Raw genomic sequence first — 20,384 nt, 5'->3', positions numbered from 1 at the left:
CGCACTATACTCCAGCGGGCTGTCCGCCAGGAGACGTGCAGGCCAGCAAGCAAACGCTCAGGGCGACACGGAAGATTGAAGGCAGGCCGAACAAGCCGATAATGATTGGGGCTGCTGTGTTTGCAGCAGGTGGTAGTGCAGACAACCAAGCTTAGGAAGGCAAAAAGAGGCTGGTGAAGAATGTTAGAAGCACATTTATTTCCGTGGCCTCGGTTTATACAAATAAAAACTTGCGTGTAGTAGGTGGCACAACGTTATTTTACTTCTGCTTTATAGTTATATATATATAGTTATAGAATATAACTAGGGGATTGGGAGCAGCGAGCTTGTAAATATAGAAAGAAAATTAGTATATGGGCGTACATACATTATAGCCTGTATGCGTCTACCTATACCGAGTTTTACCGCTTACCGTACAATTGGTAGCTAGTAGATAACGAAGTGGATTATTGTTCCAATACTCAAGAGATTACCGTAGAAAACTCCAGGCAGTAATTGCCCTAATCAGCGAAAATACCTCTGAAGAGAAGCATTGTTTTCAAAAAACAGCAGCAGTTACATGAGCGATGAAGGTTTTCCGTTTTTCAATGTGTACAAGGTGCATAAATAGCCAAGTTATCCTAGATGAGACCAAATTAAACTTTGAGACGCAATCGTTATAAACGAAACTACTTGTCTACCCAAAAAGGATGATCACAAGCGCGTTTTGTTCAGGTGATTTCTCTTTGAAGTTCAGCAGTTGTTGTTGGGTGCCTAACGCAAACATCAATCAGTATAAAATTGCCGTGTAGTTTATCCTCTGCGGTTCGAACTAAAACGTCTGCGCATAATTTTTAACCATTGTTGGTTGTAATTGTTTTCTTGCCAATTTGATGCCCATAATGCCATCGAACTGTCGACAAAGTTTCATTAGAGCTGAATTTGTTGTTTACTACGAACCAGTACTTGCCACGCCTTTGGACGCTTTAGAGAAAACCATCACTGCTCACTATGTACGACTCCGAATGATTAGACCACGACGATTTCGAAAGCTAGGCCATCTCTGTCACGCCTAGACAAATTGCGAAATACCTTCCTCTGTTCGTGAAATGCACTCGCCCTGAATAGTGTTGTACAATGTAGTGGTTTTTCAAGCACAATCCAATTTTTACATATGCTTGCAACAGGGTATGCGGATGTGCGGTGATACAGCCCATCTTCTGACAGAGTTAAGTAAGAAGGCATTCAGTGACAAAGCAGTTGTCCTTGAAGCGCCTCCGTACATTTATCTACTGCATTTTATCAGCTCCGCTGAAATGGCGCGGCCTGATGAAAAACTCCATTCCATGTACGTGGTATTTGAGAGCTTTAGCTAATCATTATGGAGGACAAAATATACAGGCTTTACTGCTCGCCGAAAACTTAGGACTTCTTTGCTAAAGTTGAATACGCGGAACCCTTGCGCAGCAATCGATTATCTACAGCTGTGCAATTTCGTAGAGGCGGCGTATTTAGTTGGACAAGCCGCAGATCTGACAAGTTAACAAGATCGCAGCAGTATTTGGGGTTACTGAAATCACAGGCCAAGACAGCCCGCCATTTTCTTTTATAGTTCATATACAACGAACGGGTTCAGTATATAAATGATTTAACCGGAAACTGCTTGGCATGCGTGGCTGGCTCTAATAAAGCTCCGTCACCATGTGCCTACATGCATCTTGTTTAGCACTACGAATGTTAGATGCGACTACGTACCACGCATATGGTTCTGATAGATATAGAGCACGCGACGTTGTATATACGCGATAGACGCGATATACGTGCATCGTTGCCTGGCTACGTAAATCAAGCAATGCGTGCAACTCGTGCAAAGGCGAAAGAGTTGCCATACGCTCGCGCTTGTCTCGATGGTAAGCACCGCTATGTATCGTTTTCGCTTTGGTTTCTCCCGGTTTGTCAAGCTAGCCTTCGCCTATACCCAAATTCTGGCGGAAGCGTCAATATCCTTAGAAAAAACTTTGCGAGACTAATGATGCTAGTTTTAAAAAAGCCTAGCACGTCTTGACGTCTTCACAACATATAGTACAGGGTTATGATTGTTTCTGTTTGACGCGTTAATTCTCGTAACGGAAAAAAGTGGGGCAGATGCCGAGCGGTGCCCCTGTACAGCCCACTATAAAGCCTTTAAAAATGCATGTTGGTAAGACAAGTCAAGGTTTTACGAGCAAGAAACTTATAACTAAACAGATCTAAGGTGCAAATTGCTTTACACGTATTAGACGTACGACCCGCTCTAGTAATTCATTTTCTACTATGTGACGGAGAGTAAAAAAATTAATAAATGTATAATTAACAATTAAATATATCTTTAGTGCACCGAGCAGCGCAGTTCGACACACACATCGTACATTAATTAACGGTACTCTTACGCCACAACGGTTAGCAATTAAACGTCTTTTAGCATCCTTTCCGGCCCGATACGTTGTATCGAGATTGGACCAAAGCATGCTTAGGCCAAATGCTGTGGAATTTGCAAGTTCTGTCTTTGGCTTTTGAACTATTAGGGGAGCCTGGCCTTCTCACGACGAAGCTGCTGGGAGAAGTTCCCCAACGGCCGGTAAGTTATAAGGCAGATCAAAGAGATGCTTATCACAACCCCTTCCGTTAGCCGGAAAAGGATCGTCGATATATTCAAATGAAAAAGCAATGCATCTAGTGAGAACAGCTCTTTAAATTTGTCATAAAGGCAAAATTGTTCAGCTGTCTTTGTGAGCTTTTTGACAGATGCGTTATTTTGTCATCTGTTGCCCGGTGTATTGGATGGAATCAGTAGTACGAATCCAGGGAAAAGGACGGATTGCGCATTCGGTGTAGTCCAAAAAAATGTTTTCTAGTACCATAAAGCGGCTCTCGATTACGACCATATAGCGCAGCTGTCTAAGATAATGCTCTTAAATAGAAAGTTAAAGTTGTCGATTATCAATGCTCTTAAATAGAAAGTTAAAGTTGTCGATTTTCTGATAATCGAGTGAAATATAAAGGAACAATTCGCCTAAAAGGTTTGTATGAAATTACTGGTGCACATAGTATACTATTAATCCTGATGTGATGCCTTGATAAGTTTTACCAAACAAAAGAAAACTTTTACCAACCAAAGTTTTCGCGCGTAACACAAACTTTAACTAAGAAAGGCGTCCAAGCACCATACCGATAACATTCTATTTAGGACTACGATTATTATACTTAAATACTTACTCTGCGCAAAAAACGCTTTACGTTTTCAACGACAAAAATATCTATGGCCAACACGTCACCCGTAATGCATATTGTTTATGTTACTGTATTCGAATCGACCGGATTAGTAATATTAATGTTGCCGTTATGGCGCTTTAGATCGATAACATTTTGTTGACTTTGACATATTTATAGTAATATACTTACTCAAAATTTCAGCGTAAGACCTATGAGCCACTACACGGTTGATAAATCTAGTTCCCATGACGGTGCAGAGAGTAGTGTTGAATGTATGCTTAAAAACTCATGTCTGGTTCGTACCGTACCTGACGCAATGACAACTGAAACGGACGTCAAGCTTGAAACATTTCAACTTAGCCGTTACCAACAACCCAGTGTGTAGATATTAAACAATTGCATTTGCATTATACAAGCCAAGGTCAGGCGCTCAAGAACACAGTAAAATCCGGACATAACTGATAACAGTCGCTGACGTTCAATAACGGTAAGCGTGATTCACTGATTAACCAGATATGACACAGACAGTGTCGCCAATGAAGTTATGGCAAGTTATACTATGCGGTGAATTTATAGGTTGCGAACCGTAGAACTCATTCCTCCACCGTTCTGTTCCCAGCAGCCTTTAAGCCTGCTCGCTTATAACTTAGTCTAGTCTCACAAATATTTCCGTTCAGCAAAGCATAACCTATAGCTTAAGCGAGTAAATCTCTTCAAGTTCGTATAGATCTAAAAATGCAACCTCAAGGTGACCTACCTTTCGAATAGAAACGATACAAGATGAGAAAGCCAGCCAAGTTATAACCATAATAAGATTATCATAGTTAGAATTACGTTGGGCATGACCAACGAAACTACGATTCAATTACTGGCACAACTAGAAAATTTCTTTTTATTACAACTACAAAAAACGCATTTTTTGTCGGTTCGGATTGGCTATGTCCTTGCCGTCTGAATAACAGCACACGCAGGGAATGATCAATGAAACTGTTTTAAATTTAGCTACGGAGAATTATGACAAAACTAATAGTGTTAGCTTACTTTTAGCGGTAATCTGATTTCGTTTCTGCCGACACTGAGAATGGTATAGTCAGCACAGCCATTTGCAATCTAAGGACAGCCATATGGGAGATTTTTTCGTGGTCTTTGAAAAATATCATATAATATCGGTGTGTGTAGTTCATCTGTATTACAAGGCCACCTTTCTTATTTATTACTATGTCGTTTTATTCCAGTTTATAATTAATAAAAGGCTGTTTTTTAAAGGTGGCAAGAAGGGACGCATCCGTTTTTTAAAATCGAGGTGATATGTGCTCATAGCCCGTAGCTGAATGGCCATCTGTGTAGAAGATGAAGTTTTCTTTGGACCTTTTGTTTAATTATAGGAACGCACAAATACCACAGTGACACGACTTTAACAATGTATTTGGTCCAATATGACTGACGGAAGCCGCAGGCGTAATTTCTGTTGATCTGAAACAGCAAGCAGCAGATTTACGTGACGCATACGCATTTTCTTCGTCCTCACTTTTCTCAATCTTTGACAATTTATAAGCAACCTAAAGGTTGATTAGGCATTAGTGGTCTTATTGAATCAATTGTTAACGTTACACCACAACCAGTTATCCTGGTAAAACGAAGTGCTGTTCACGATCTTGTTCGGAAACGCTCGTATGAGGACTGTTTTTTGGCAAACGAAATTCGGCAGGCTACTTGAAAGTATCGGCTCGTCATCAAGCCACCAATCAGCCGCACAGATATGTGTGATGTAGACGAACTTAGCAAGCTGCTGAAACTGTTTGCAGTGGGTGATGCGCCTAGGCACACTTCGATCGGTACTCGAGGGCAACCGATTCAACTGATTTCAAATCTCTACGGGATTTCAGTTTCCGTTCAGGAGGTATTTCATTATGATGTGTGTATCACGTACCATGGCTGCAATCCGAGTGCTCAGCAAGCAATGCTCATACCGCTAGTGAAGAAATATCGGGCTCCGTCAACAACACTGAACCACCAAGTGATCCGTGAGCTGGCACGCCAACCCGTGCTAGCTGGATGCGTACCGGCGTTTGATGGTCGGAAGAATTTGTATTTAACAAAGCAGATCGCGAGAGAAGAACAAATTCTCCAGACAACGGTTACCATTCATCTAGATCCGGAAAGCGATCAAGACGAGTTTGCCCGCACTGCCTCATTCGACGTGGTCCTTAAGCTAGTTGCTCGCATACCTATGAATAACTTGCGTCCTGACGTAATTCAAGCTCTGGATATCATGGTTCGTACTGGCCCTCTGCTGTGTCCAACTAACGTGGCCGTAGGGCGATCATTTTTTACGCGGCAAAATAATAGCAGCGATATATCTGTCGGCGGATGTCGTGAGCTGTGGTATGGCTATTATTGTTCGATTCGACCTGGCCAATGGAAACCGATGCTGAATGTAAACATATCGGCCACTTTATTTCATGAGAGTCTGTCGCTGGTCGAATACACAGCGAAGTTCCTCAAGAAAAACGTGTCTATGCTCAATAACGGTCTGCTGGATAGTGAACGTAAAAAGGTCGAGAAGGAACTGCAGGCCGTTAAGATAGAGGTGAGCTTCAATCTGATGCTGGCGTTGGTCGATGGATAACTTGGTTAGATTGCTCAATGGCGAAATGTGTAACGCTTATGTGTATCGTCAATCGGGCTCAGATAAAATTCCTCGATCCTTTATTACTAGCATTATTATTTAGAAATATTCTATATGAAAACGCTAATCAACTATGTTTACGTTACTCTAAACGATAAACCCGAAATCGAACAGCGTCTACATGACAAGATAATTGTAGTCAAGAAGTGCAGGGTTGTGGGGAGTGATCGCTTAAAGTCCGTTGCGGGGCTTGACAATTACTGGGGAAACAAAGGCTTACTCAACTACCTTTAGTCACTCCATAAGCGAAGTTCATCATAATCATCTGATAAAATTTACACTCATTACTTGCGGATCAGGCCAGAGATCAGTTAATCGTATGCTAGAGTTATTTTTAATGATGCATAGCTACAAGTGTTCTTAGTTTGCTAAGGAAAAATTGTTGCTGGCAGGTAACTCATTTACCGTATCGACGGCGGTACAAAGTGTGTGGCGTGTCGAAGCAACCCGCGTACAAATGTTTCTTCGACGTTGACGGACATCAGATCAGCGTGGTAGATTATTTTGCTAAGCAGTACAAGCTACAACTACAATATCCAGGTTTACAATGTATACTTACCCCAGGAAAAAACGAACAGCGTAGTTATTTACCTATGGAAATATGTCGAACTATTCAAGGTCAGCACGCCAAAGTCGTTGAGCCAGATCAAACAGCTGCGCTGATTCGCAAGACTGCTCTTCCACCGGCTGATCGATTCCGTAGTGTGGACACGTTCGTACAGGAAATCGTTACGCAGAGCGCACATCCACAGCTTCGTGAGTTCGGACTTAAAATCGAGCTGACTCCGACAAAGGTGAAGGGTCGAGTACTAGCTCCGCCTCATCTAAATGCTGGCACGCCAAAGCCGGTTATTCCTAAAGAAGGTTACTGGAGAACAAACAGGTTTTTTGTTCCTGTCGAAATACAATACTGGGGCATCGCTGATTGTTTCGGTAGCCGTCGAGTGCGGGAATTTTCCCAGAATTTGCAAAAACTCGGCGCGAAGCTCGGCATGCGTATTTCACCACCAACATTCATCAATGACTACAGAGGCCGGGATACGGATAGTGAGATGCTCTCAGACATCAAGGCGAAATTCCCCTTGACCCAGCTCACTGTTGTGATTCTCGGTAAAACCACCCAGTACGAGCAAATTAAGCAGTGTAGTGAGACAGATCGCAGACTACTAATGATGACGCAATGCGTCCGGGGGCAAAATGTTGACAGCCGTAAGCACGATCAAAATTTTTGCATCAATATCCTCATGAAGATCAACTCGAAGTTGGGCGGAATCAACCACGCTCTACAGGATTTGTTTGTGCCACCGTCAATGCGTCGGCCGTACATTGTGTTTGGTGCGGACGTCTCCCATCCGGGGCCACAGAACAAGGATCAACCCTCGATCGCCGCATTGGTCGGTAGCCTGGACCCAGTCCCTTCGCAGTATCACACAGTGACTACCTTCCAACGGAGTAAAACATGCAATCGTCTGGAATACGTAGCCGCGCTGAAGGACATGGTCAAAGACTGTATGTGGGCTTTTTACCGAAAGAACAACGCTAAACCGATGCACCTGTTTTTTTTCAGGGATGGAATATCCGATTGCCAGTTCGAGGCGGTTCGAGCATTCGAGGTTCTCCAAGTCCGCTTAGCGTGTAAAGAGTTAGAGGAAGATTACGAGCCTCCGTTAACTTTCCTTGTTGTGCAAAAGCGACACCAAGTACGTTTCAAGCCCGAAAACCTAGGCGACGGACATGGCTATCACAGGAACATCCCGCCGGGGACCGTTATCGAAGAAACTGTAACGCACCCAACAAACTTAGACTACTTCCTCTGCTCTCATGCGGGTGTACAAAGCACTTCAAAGCCTGCACACTATCAAGTGATTCATGACGATGCCAACCTATCAGCTGATGAGTTACAGGCGATCTCTTACAACCTTTGTCATGTATATGGCAGATGCTCGCGTTCGGTTTCCATTCCTGCACCAGTGTATTACGCGCACCTCGCTGCCTCTCGAGCTAAGGACCACCTAAAAGCCGTTAGGAGTAGCTCACGCTGTTCATCTTCAAACCGTTCATCAGGATTTGAGGATGATACAGTTAGAGATGCTAATGATCTCTCTGAGCTAAGGAGGCGGGCCGGATGTGTTGATACACGGCTCCGCAATTGTCTTTACTTCGTCTAAGACATCGAATGCTCATCGCGCTCGTTGTATGAAACACATCTTTCGATTATGGAACTAGTGAGTCGCTTCAGGAACCGCTACTTCGTTAACCATTCAAATGAGACGACTTCAAAGTAAGAAGCTGAGAGCTAGACAACGACAAACTATTCAAAAAGTAGAATATTATGTAAACATATCCAAATTGGCTTTAGGCCGCCACTGGAAACGATTAAGACACGTAAATCAAATATGTTGGTCTTAGGGGACTAGCGGTGTAATTCATCCGAAGCATTTTCAAAGAAACAATGGAATAACGATGAATAAATTTTTCATGTCGTAATAATTAGGTATTTTGTGTGTATGTATAATATATATATATATATATTATATATATATATATATATATATATATATATATATATATACGCGTGGTTGGTTTTCGGTGACGTTTCTGAGCTCCGGATAGAGCTAGTAAGCGAAAACCTATTCGGTAACTTTGTTTTTTTTTGTTTTATTTCTCAGAAGTTGGTGTTACATGTTATACCAAATTGTGCTGTGAACATTTGCTGAAGTTCTTTTGTCATTTGGGGTTATTTACAATAAATATATAATTGAATATAGTGTCCGTTTAAAGTCGTCTTGCTCTTTATAAAATACCGATGCTGACTTAGTTATTGTTGATGGTTGTACTCGTGACAATATTATTGATCTTAACCTATAATTTATAGCGTGCTGCTTAGTTTGACAGCGTGAACTTCACTACTAAGAATAATTATTCTGTTTCGTTTAGTGAAGTGCGTTTCTGCAGACACTTCACGCAGGGGATATAGTTCACCTTGCGTATACGAGTGGGAATTGATTTTCGACGGCAAGTGCCTTTCTATTTCGGAATGATCCTCATTAAGCGATGCACCCCTAGTTTTTACTACTACTGCCTAAAACTACTATGTGGGTCCCAAATTTCGAGGCGCACGAGAAGGCTGCGTGAGCCGGGGACAGTAATCCCAAGCCTGATATTTCGCGATTGGCTACTCGGAAAACCTTAAGTTTCGTTCCGAGGCTAAAAGCTCCACGTAGGCCACAGAAAACTCAATTTTTTATATTTAACAATATATTTCAGCAGATGCGAACGAGACAGATGAAGCGTTGGCAACGCTGCTCCTGTAAGCATTAACCACATATACACTTCTATCGTAAAATCTAAATGGCAGACATTACCCTGCATAGAGACAAGAATATTATTAAAACTTTCAAGTGTATCCGTTGGACGAATTTGTGTTTCCATTGAAAAATTTTGAGTTTCTGACACTCGTTTGTAATAATACTACAACAATAAGGCATTATAGGGAGGGGGAGTCGAATGTAAGCCTTTGGGTAAAAGAAACAACCAAGAACCCGTTTATAATGAAGTAGACTCCGAACGGAATGGTAGAACTCAGGTGAGCTTATTGGCACGCCTTATTCGTCCTGGTAATAATTTGTAATGGCGTAAAAAGGCCTTCCCTAAGGATGAAAAATGAAGCATTCCCACGAAGCGAGTCTACATTGGCTTGTCATCATTAAGGCTTATAGATTCTGCTAAATATGGTTGATTTTGACAGATCATTAATATTAGGTCCGTTAGCAAAATACATCAATCAGACAGCCTAAAAATAATCTAACCCGAATCGTCTGACTTTCGACTGTAGATTGGTTCTGTTTATTGTGCATCCATTAGTTGCAAGGTGATGCAAACAAGCAAATAATGTATCCTCTAGCTAAGTTCTTAGTCATAACTTTATCTTGGATTATTTTATTAAATATCTGAACTTTGCCCGTTCGTTTCGACCACCAGCGTTTTTCAGAACTTGCTATAAGCGTTATAAGAATCGCTGGTATTGCATGTCATTTTATTGTTGGTGGCGAAGCTTGAAGTGGACGATGAGAGCTCTCGATAGAATTGACTCAGACCGTTAGTATTTTTCATTAAAATATATTTTTTTAGAACGCTTGGGTTTATTTCGGAGAATTCGGATGAATGGAATAAAAGCTTACATTATTGATTTTTCATGATGTGTTGATAAACTCTGTACTTATTTTTTTCGAAATGTATCAAAATCTATCGCTTTGATGTACGCTATTATTATTATAGTTGTAATTAACTTATTGTAGTTAACTTGAGCAATTAAAAGCAACTTTTAAAGATATTTGTCCTAATTGAATGGTTCTCATTAATGGCTGAATATTAAGCGTGTTTATAGGATGAACTCTGAAAGGTGTTTGCGTAATTAAAAAACATTTCAAGAATGGAAAGTCACGAAGTTTCAAGTACAAGAATGGAAAAATAGTTGCAGTAATTGTATAAAGCAAGGACAGAATTCACCGACATTAATACGTATTTTTGGATTGTTGAGATACTTTGAAAAAATCAGGAAGTTCCTGAGGAAGAAATTATAAGCGCTTAAAAATGTTTTTGGTCCAACATTAGAAATCAAAGTAAAATTTCCGTTTTTTGTTATGTAGTTTTTACGCTCTTATAAAATAAGCAATTTACTCCGCCTAACCAAGTATTCTCCAAATATTCTCTACATTCATCCAAAATAAGATCTCTAATAAGAGAATTAGACAGGTATGTTGCCAGTGGCTATGACTGAGATATAGCTCCATGGGAAATATTGTATATATGCGTCCTATTCAATGTTTTTTTTATAATATATACTTTTAAATTTATCAATGAATCAATAAATCCCCATAACTCATTAGCTATGGAACTATAAGACAGGAGTTGTAAAAACCTTTTAAATGTTACAACAGATAAAAAAAAGAGTTAAGTCATTGTCAAATTCGCTGTTTCTAACACTTAGAGACCTGTCAACAGTCCTACCTGCAAGAATTATCATTCCGTTCAGGCGCTGCTTTCCGCCATTGCTTCGATTATTGCTTGATATTCGGGCGGCGGGTACCACGTGAAGCCGTTTAAGACGATTATATCATTTGTTAAGAAACACGTCAATGATTGATTGATTCGTCGCAGCGTGGTTCAATAGTAAATCAAGGATCAATAGTAAATCTCAGCGTCTTACGTAAGCCAAAAAACATTTTCCTCTAGGTGGGAAAGCAAGTGCCACCGTGTCTGCCTAGAGTCAGTCGTCATTAAGGAGCTACAATGTTTAATTAAGGCAGGAACAAACCCGCTATGATGTTTAGCATGTATCGATGTTTCGAATACTGTCATTCGTAGTAAAAAAAAAAAGTAATGTTGCCCCAAAAGGAAAATAATTCATAGTAAGACGTAAACTTTTTCAGTCTGTTGTAGAAGGAGCCAGCCAAGATCGTGGGGCTATCAAGATTACGTGATCAAGATGCGGCTCGAGCGGGGAGTGGCATTTTTTGTGGTATATCTTTATATACAACACAGGTGGGTAGTGAGTTACGTAGACATTTTTTGGAAGTAGCTTTCTCTTGGATGGACCTGGAAAGGTATATATATATGCGCAGTGACAAAGAGGCAGGCATTAACAGAAAGTTACTTTCGGATATATCAAATATGAAGCTAGTCAGTTATGATACTGTGGATCTTTTATGTAAACAACGACGGTGGTTATTCTCAGGGGCACCTGCATGTGACTCTAAAATGCTATATATATATATATATATATATATATATATATATATATGTATATATATAAAAGCAATTATCATAAATACGATAACCTATATTGAAGATAGTATCTCGTGAACTGAAACAGAGAACTGAAAAGGCTCATAGTTTGTCTCTAACGACCTTCGCTGCATCAAGTGGACACAATTAGCGATCATTAGCCGAAATCGGCTCTTTAAGAGTAACTGCAAAGGTAATAAGTTATTTGTATAACTAGGGTGTGATTCTTCAGTACTATGTTTGAGGATCAAACGTTAATTCTCGAATACCTTCGTGTTACCGATTCGAAACAACTTGCTTTGCAACTAAAGAAATTTTAGATTGGGAACTGAACCCATTAGTGAAATTTCGCATTAGAAATCTCATCATGGCAGTAATGAATCTGCGATTTTAATTTTTGGTAGAAGTGTTTGTAGAAGTCATAGTCAATGAACCTCAATCAGTGAAAAGCTTTTTCCAGCAAAAAAAATGTCGTGAAAAGCAACGACTTACCATCACATTTATCCGTTTCCGGCTTGGGAGCCATGTTTAAAAGTACTTCCCAAAATAATAAACTTATTTCTATTTGTGTACGACTTACCCTCAGAATCGTGAAATGAAGACTTTGTAAAGGTTGCGATACACTGGAAGCAGATAATGCCCTCGCAGTACAACTTCTTCGTATAATTGAAATAATGAATTGTGTTATTTTGATGAATAGTTGTGCTCTTATTTGCTATGTAGAGGAAATTTATATTTATAACCTGAAATTTCGGTTAAGTTTGGTTAAGTACCTTCAATGTTTTTTTTTTTTATCTACTCACGGTTTTAAACACATCTCACCAAATCGCTTACCGTTCGTTTCGCCATTTTTTATAATCAATGATTTTGAGTTAGTGATCACTGAAGTCCGCTGTCGAGCAGTAACGTCTTCAACAGTAAACGCGCATTGATTAAGCACTGGACACCCCTGATCTAAATAAATTAATTTTCTAGTAACAAAGCGTCTTTTTCTAAAGTTCGAGTTATTGCCATTTCATACGTTACCTCACTCGGGGGGAATAAGCGCTGGTTAGCTTTAAACACACGTCGCTATAGTAAAACCAACCGTCATTGGGGTCCAATCCTCCCTTTTACAGTCGTGATCTAAGTGATTGGAGCTTTATTTCTCATATATTTTTTTACATATCCTTATATACTATATATATTATATATGGTATATAAGGATATTATGTAACCTCATTTCGTCTAACCCACATTGACATGTGTTCTAATCAAAATTACATTTACACGCCGCAGAACACGATGCAACCATTACCGCTATTTCAAAGAGCTTGGGATAAAAGGGCCTCCTATATCGATATGGTTCGGAAATTCGATTGATATTTTTAAATTGCAGCACAAGCAAAATGGCACCAGGAGCATGGACCTGTTCTAGGCTACTTTATAGGCAACATTTCCGCCTTCGCAGTAGCTGATGCACAAATGGTGAGACAGATAGAAATTAAGGACTTCATCGATTTCACAGATCGCCCGGTGTGTCAAATGGCTTGTTTTTGAGGAACGACAATTAGATCAGATGTTTATTTTTCTCGTATCTGCATGATATACGTCGTCTTAAAATAGGTCAAATTTGAATTGTGCTAATCGGAAATACGCTGTAAAAGATCAATACATTTGTATGTGTGTATATTATAATTGCGTTCGTATATTGCAGAGCTGAATAACGGGTGCCGAAAGTGGTATTCATGACGACGCTTTGACCTTTTTTGACGCCTTTGACGTTCTAAAACGACAGCGTTGGAAACGTGTCAGGTCCAAGCTGACGCCTTCATTCACCTCCAACGAACTCAAAACTGTTGCAATAATGTCTAAACATAACAACATACGTATCACACAATAATGATATGCCATATGTGAAAGGCTAGGTTGTCTTTTTGGCAGCTTCAACCGTGTCAAAAGGAAAAGGATTCCATATATTTCCTGTATTCCTTAGGTTTATAATTTAGATCGCATATATATCCATGCAAGTTTTAACGTATTATATTATTTATCCATGCTACTCTTATGAATTCGTCACTTCTCCTTAGATCCCTTGACGATTTTCATAGCTACTGTGTCTTTGCCTGTTTATATCATTTTCCAAAAATACAATTTTGTTTCATCCTGTGCCAGCAACTTGAGGAGCCAACTAAATATAACAAACCGTGCCTTTAATAGTGTGTTCATCCAAGGGGCAATGGATTTTTCCTTCGTTAGACTAAAGTACGTATAGCAAACATTCTAAACGCTTATTAGAATTTCAATTACTTCATACATGTATGGAATCATGCTTATCTATTTGGCTTCTTTTCTGTCAAAGTTACGTTCTTTAGAACCATTTGAGGCACTGCTACGGCAAACACGATAGTGCCCGTGCAATAAACTGATAATTCAGTAGAACCCTTCCTAATATAGGTAAATCCTTTATTACAGGCTTTGACAATGGATCCAATCTGCAATCATCCGATTTTGCTTTAATCTAAAGTCCTGATTAAGGAACAGCATACCACAATTAGGCTTCTTCTGTGTTCGTACCATGTCCGATCCAATATAGTTTTTTAATCTTTGCACAATAACTGGACGCTATTAACACTTACCTAAAGATGCGTTACATGCTGTCAGTTTTTCTTCAGTTCCTTTTTTATCTGTTGTTTGCAGTTCTTTTGTAGCAGGCACTTTATTATTGCGCCTGTTGCAACTAACTGCATAAATTGTTGATTGAAAAAAATAGGTAGGCCCTTGAAAGGCAGCATAAATAGTGTAAAATGGCATTACTGAGCACTACTAGAGTTCGCAAATCGAACGCTTGTCTTTGACGAGTAGCTGTTTGATCAGCTAGATACGGCTAAAGGAGACCTGTAACTCAAAGAAAGTAAGTCGAACAAAATTTACTCCAATAGAAAACTAACGTTTTCTATTTTGAAATACTTAGTAACTTCTTTCGTCTTTCTGGGACCACTTGCATCAATTATGCGCTGGCTGGCGATAGGAGTCAGCTTAAGGCGTCAGAACGCTGCCGTCAATCCTGTTTGCAGCACTTCGCACGGAGTACAAACGTATCGTGGCCGCTCGACGAGCCAACGCTAGTGCAAGAGCAAAGATACGCGTTTTATAAGATATCCAAGGCAGCTACAACACACAAATTGTTTAACAGGTTTTATAAACACGTGTTGAAAAATCTGTTATTATTTTTATAGTTTCAGAGAGCCTATACATGCGCTGTCACCGTTACCGTTGTCAACTACACTAGTATAAAAGTTTCTTAGTGGAGATATACTGGTTCGGGTCAGGTTAGGTAACTACATGACAAAACACTAGCTTTGTACCACATTTGCATTTTGCAGTATGTGGCTTAATACCGGCTAACTATACTGCAACTGTACATGCTTATGTCACTTATGATAAATTAAGGTCATGGTGCCTATTTTCTCGTGATATTACTTAATTACGAATACCGACTACAGAATCAAAATCATCGATCGGTCGCTATGGGCAGCACATCTTTTCAGTATGAATTCTTACCAGGGGTAACTTTAGCGCCTTTTATACCGCGCGTAAGTCTCTTGTGTGGCCAATATATATCGATGAGGCTTTCCTGTTCGAGGACGACACTCACACTGACCTAGGAATCCATTCGTTGCCGTTGTTGGCTCCGAAGCCATTCGAGTAGCGGGACCTTGCCACATTGGGAGGAACGACTTAAATGTTTGTGCATAATAATTCAAAAGGCTTGCTTTAAAACGTCAGGGTTATAGGAAAAAGTGTGACATCCTGAAACTAAATGAAATGTCAGAAAATTTGAAGCTGAATCAAAATTAAACACATTCTTTCGCCTATTTTATACCAATAATCATAAAGTACAATTGTATAGTTTCGACGAGATGATGATGTTGTCTAGAGTGCTTATGTTGCCGCTTATAATAAACCTGGATATACTAATAGATACTAAATATAAAAATAATATAAATCAGGGTAATCGAAAGACATTTATATTTTGTTGATTTCGATGTAGCCGAACTAGCGTCGCGGATAAGTTACAGAAGTTGCGCGCAATTTGTATAAGAAACTAAGCAAGGACGACTTAGTTGATAACATTAGTCTGTCGAAGTCGATAGGCTGCCATTGTTTTGTCTTTTTTGTCCCATTGATATAGAATTATCGTGCAGACCTTGTGCAACTCATGATCGACGCTCAGGTCACCAAAGAGGCGAATGTCCATAGTCTAACTGTAACGGATGGTGATGACGTTTGCGCAGTACCGAGAGACCCAGAGTTGATTCACGAAATTGAGCAAAGTCGCGACCCAGTTACCTGTTCAATAATTGAAGCTCTCGAAGACAGAAATTGTCGATAATGCCTTCCTTATCCTTCTTGCGGACTACGTAGAGTCGTTAAATTCAAAGCTCACATACAGAGATAGATATATATATATATATATATATATACACAAGATGGAGCAAAAATCTCCTAAGAGTTTCAAAGCACGTCACTTGGCCGTTTCCGAACTTTTACATGACTTTTTTCAACTCTTATTTTTATTATATTATACGTTTGCACCGAATTAGATTATCTACTGCCTAACAATGCGACAAGCGCTCGTTCAGGTGGACCCATACTGCAATCTAGCTGCATACCGTGAATTTCTGTTAATTTCAAACTAAGTTGCCCTTGATAGAGCAATCGTTACGAAACCTGGACGACAAATTTGCATAACAACGAATACAGAAAATCTACGAAAACAGTTATTCACAAATAACAAAAAAATACAACATTAAAAATGTTGTATTTTTTTTTGCTTCACATGTGGTGCAACCCCTAACTAGGTGTCCCCATAGAAAGTAGACTTTGGGTTGGGAAAGACGCACTTACCGTCGATGTGGAATGGCACCTTCGTTTAAGTTATTCTTTTAAACCCGCCGGAACAGTAAATCAGCGTACGAATTGTAGGTTATTCCGTCAGCGCTAGTGAACTAGACAACAATAGCTCTAAGCTTTCCGGTCATTCGTTACCGCTTCACCTTAGCCGACATGTTAGATCTAGCTTACATGGATGATGAAGTCCGCACAAAAAATTCGCCGCTCAGATTCTGATAAGAGCAGAAGACCTAATCCGCGATTTGCCCAGATCAGAAAACATGGTATACGTTTTGGGTTGAGGTTTTTCTTCATTCAAACATCTCGTGGCTGCACGAACGTTAGAGAGGGTATTAGAAAAGAAAGGGTTTGTTGTTTGCAAAGTGGAAATGTTGTTGACTGTCTGTATGTTGCTGTATTCTCCGTATTGATGTTGAGACCCCTTATGAATTACGCTCTGATCGAGTTCGGGACAGTTGTGCGTGAAGCAAAGAAGAACACGATTCAATACGATTCTGAACTCAGTGAAGACTAGTTCATTGAACTAATAGAACGAATTCTTTTTCCATTGTCTCTGTTGTGTGAAACTAATGATTATGTATGACCATGAACTAAACAGCACTGGAAAATAGTTGTTTTAACAGACCATCGAAGAACACCTTTTGTCGCACACACCGAATCCGTTGTTTGTTGATTATGAGTCTTCATCAACTTTCTTTGGTACTGCTTTCTTCAGAGATATTGTCCATCAACGAAAATGGTTAGTACAGAATACTAATTAATCAAATCATTTATATGCAACTTCACGTTTTCACAGCCATCGGAACTCGTTTCTTTACGAATTTGTTTAACTCAATATTGTGGAGATTAGGCATGAACGATACGAGTGCGAGCTGACTACTTCTATCAATATAGATGTTCGCTTAAAAATCTTTTATTTAATAAAAATTATTTAATTAAATAAAAAATAATTTTAGGATACATAAACACCGATTTTACTGACGTATTAATACAATTTGTCTTTCACATTTAAGCGGGTTATGTATTTTTTTTTAATGATACACGACTGCTTCGAGGTATACTTTGAAAGTCCTTTACCACTTTCAATGTAATCATCATCAAGTTACTTCATCATCAGGTTACAATGAAAGAAAGCCTTCTCACATTGGAAATAATAGAATAAAGTATCTATTTATCACTTAGTTCGAAAATATCCTAATTAAAAAGTTTTTTCTCCAGTGTAACGCCCGGTGGTGACGCAAACGACAAATAAACAAGTTACTAAAAGCGTCCAAATACTCCCCGTACATTTTCTTGGTGGTAGATCATGTTATCGTTAGACAGTGAACTGACCAGCAATTTTGTACATACAGCCAAATGTATTTTTGTAAGTTTTGCAGGAAAAGTGTCCACCTTGCTTTGCCTATTGCTGCATGAGAATGACATATATATATATATATATATATATATATATATATATATATATATATATATATGCCTATATATAAAGAAAAGGCTTAGAAAGTGCGGAAGATTACGTCTTGGTCATCTCTAAATTATTATACTTAGAATATGAGTCTTGGTTTGAGGAATCTAAAAATTCTGCTTTCAAATGTTTCGAGCTTGCTGCTTCGGCACTGGCTGTCGTCACGTTTTCAAAAGCGTGTATGGGCAAATCAACCGTTGATCCGATTTTATAATATATATATAACGGTTGTGAGACCATAAAGCACTCGTATGGCTCACAAGGCGGGCATCTTTCACTTTGTCTATCGTGAAAACATCATTAATTCAAATGTTACAGTAATCATGATCATATAATAGAGAAATACTAGAAACACCTTCCTGCATGGTACTGCTACCATAGTGTCCTGCGCATGTCCAGATCCGTCACTAAACCAGTCAGATATTCGACATGAACCATTATCCAGAGTACTGGCTTTGCTCTAATGAAACAAATGATACCATTTCCATACTTACAAACACTTTAGGATTGAATATATTTTTCACTAATTTCCAGTAAAACTAATCAACTCATGGTTTAAAACGTACGCAGTTAACGGGCAGACTTTACTGTTAATTTTATCGGGAGTTTTTTTACCTGCATAGTTGATTCAGTAACGGCTCTATCCTATAATAATAATTGCTGTTATTACAATGCTGTTGATAAAAAAAAAAAGATCAGATCATGATTAAGGAAACGTTCTTTTAGTTGCTGTGCACGTTGAGCACGTACATGCATATTTACAGGATTTGTAAGAGAGCGAAATATTTAACATTCACTAATATACGCACAATTAAAAATGCTTTGCGATAATAATAACGAAAGCAAAAAAGATAAATAACGGAAATCGAATAACGGAATTAGTACTAACAAGAGAAAATAAAATTTTCGCATCTCACACACAGTAATTTTTTTTTCTTTATTTTTGCTGCTAGCGGCCAAATACTTCATATACAGATGCCAACAACAAACGATATATTAACATTAAAGTGAATATGTGGAACCACTAAAGCACTCTGCGTTATTAGAGATATAAAACTCTCGTTGCCGGTGGTACAGAAAATTGCTAAAAATATGAAAAAAGGACTTACTTGCAAAAAATAATATTTTAACGCATTACAGGCTAACCGCATTAAACCTACGGCCTATTAGAATGGCGTGTGTTTCTTTCGTTTTGGCAGACACGGTCGCGAGCCTGAAGAGTAATGATTATCTTGGCCGTCCCTTCTGGCCAAATCTATCTTATTTCAGAAGAAAAGTTAGATTGCCTGCAAATAGGTGACCAGTAGTAACGACGGTAAAATCCCTGTTTGTATGCGTAATCAATATCCTTATCTTGCTACCTGCTATTGCATGAAAAGGTTAATTGAGGTGTCTTCGATCCTCAGATACGAGACGACCAGCAGCAGTTTAGCCTTCATCACAAAAGAGCTCCTGCGATTTCCGGACGTACAAGGGCGCTTCCGCGACGAACTAATTCAGCTGACTACGAACGGTCAAGTGTTCGATTTCGAATGTTTACAGAGGTGCCAGTGTATGGTGGCAGTTATTCAGGAGACGCTTAGGATGAACCCGCCCACATGCGGGGAACTAACATATCAAACATACCCCAATCTATAAGTACATGTGCATGTATATAACGCTGATTACGTTGTCTTTCCAGTGCTATAGTATTTGTGAACCAAAAGTCCGCTGTTTGAATGAACATTGAACTCTCTTACCTTGCAGTACAATGTATTTAAAAAAAATGGGCCAACCAATTTATTGACGTATATTTTTGATCATTATAGATCTTCTTTGATTATCTACAGTGGTGCCTCCCATTATCTGTTCTTCAGATTTGTAATCCGCAAAGCGTGAATTGAAATCTTCGTATTCCAAGGAGTCTGGGTCTGAGCACTTCGGTTCACACTTTGCGCCACACAGAAGACTACTTTCGCGAGGCACACACGTTCCGGCCCTGGCGCCTTTTCCCGGAAAACCGTCCGTCGTTGGTGACTAACGCCTGGCAGCCGTTCGGTGCGAGGCCATGTAACTGTATCCAGAACGCGTTTCGCTCATATGGAAATCGAGGTAACTCTCGCCAAGTTTCTCACGCGATACAGACTTATTGCAGATCCGATGGATGATCGAAGTAATGACGTCAAACATTGTCCTCAGCGTATCAAGAAACCGATAAATTGCCTCGTCTTTCGATTTTTGCCAGCATTAAAACTTTCTTAATAAAAATTAAAGGAATAATATAAAAAATATATTTAGTTTTTTTAGTGATTCGGCGATAATAAATGTGACAGTGAT

At 39.4% G+C, this 20,384-nt stretch overlaps 2 protein-coding genes across 3 annotated transcripts; both read left to right on the top strand.

Annotated features, from left to right (window-relative positions):
- Positions 1 to 370: 370 nt before the first annotated feature.
- On the top strand, positions 371 to 8,650 carry LOC111252134 (protein argonaute-2-like). Of its 2 annotated transcripts, none has more exons than XM_086990411.1 (4): positions 371 to 714; positions 3,433 to 3,718; positions 5,118 to 5,821; positions 6,313 to 8,650. In XM_086990411.1, exons 3-4 carry the CDS (start codon positions 5,192 to 5,194, stop codon positions 8,086 to 8,088), a joined length of 2,406 nt encoding a protein of 801 aa, XP_086846537.1. In that variant the 5' UTR covers positions 371 to 714; positions 3,433 to 3,718; positions 5,118 to 5,191; the 3' UTR covers positions 8,089 to 8,650. The 2 variants fall into 2 exon arrangements, with proteins under 2 accessions (XP_086846537.1, XP_022665357.1); XM_022809622.2 differs by having other exon boundaries at positions 4,498 to 5,821.
- A 1,337-nt stretch (positions 8,651 to 9,987) lies between these two features.
- Positions 9,988 to 20,317, top strand: LOC111251253 (cytochrome P450 3A19-like). The gene is given in 6 exon segments (XM_086990499.1): positions 9,988 to 10,018; positions 13,086 to 13,222; positions 13,410 to 13,544; positions 19,365 to 19,703; positions 19,952 to 20,128; positions 20,130 to 20,317. Coding segments are annotated over 6 exon segments (999 nt in total). The 3' UTR covers positions 20,310 to 20,317.
- The last annotated feature ends 67 nt before the right edge of the window (positions 20,318 to 20,384 follow it).

This window comes from Varroa destructor, unplaced genomic scaffold, assembly GCF_002443255.2.
Source record: "Varroa destructor unplaced genomic scaffold, Vdes_3.0 BEIS01000005.1, whole genome shotgun sequence".
NCBI classification, from domain to species: Eukaryota; Metazoa; Arthropoda; class Arachnida; order Mesostigmata; family Varroidae; genus Varroa; species Varroa destructor.
This window is presented reverse-complemented; position numbering and strand designations above follow the sequence as displayed.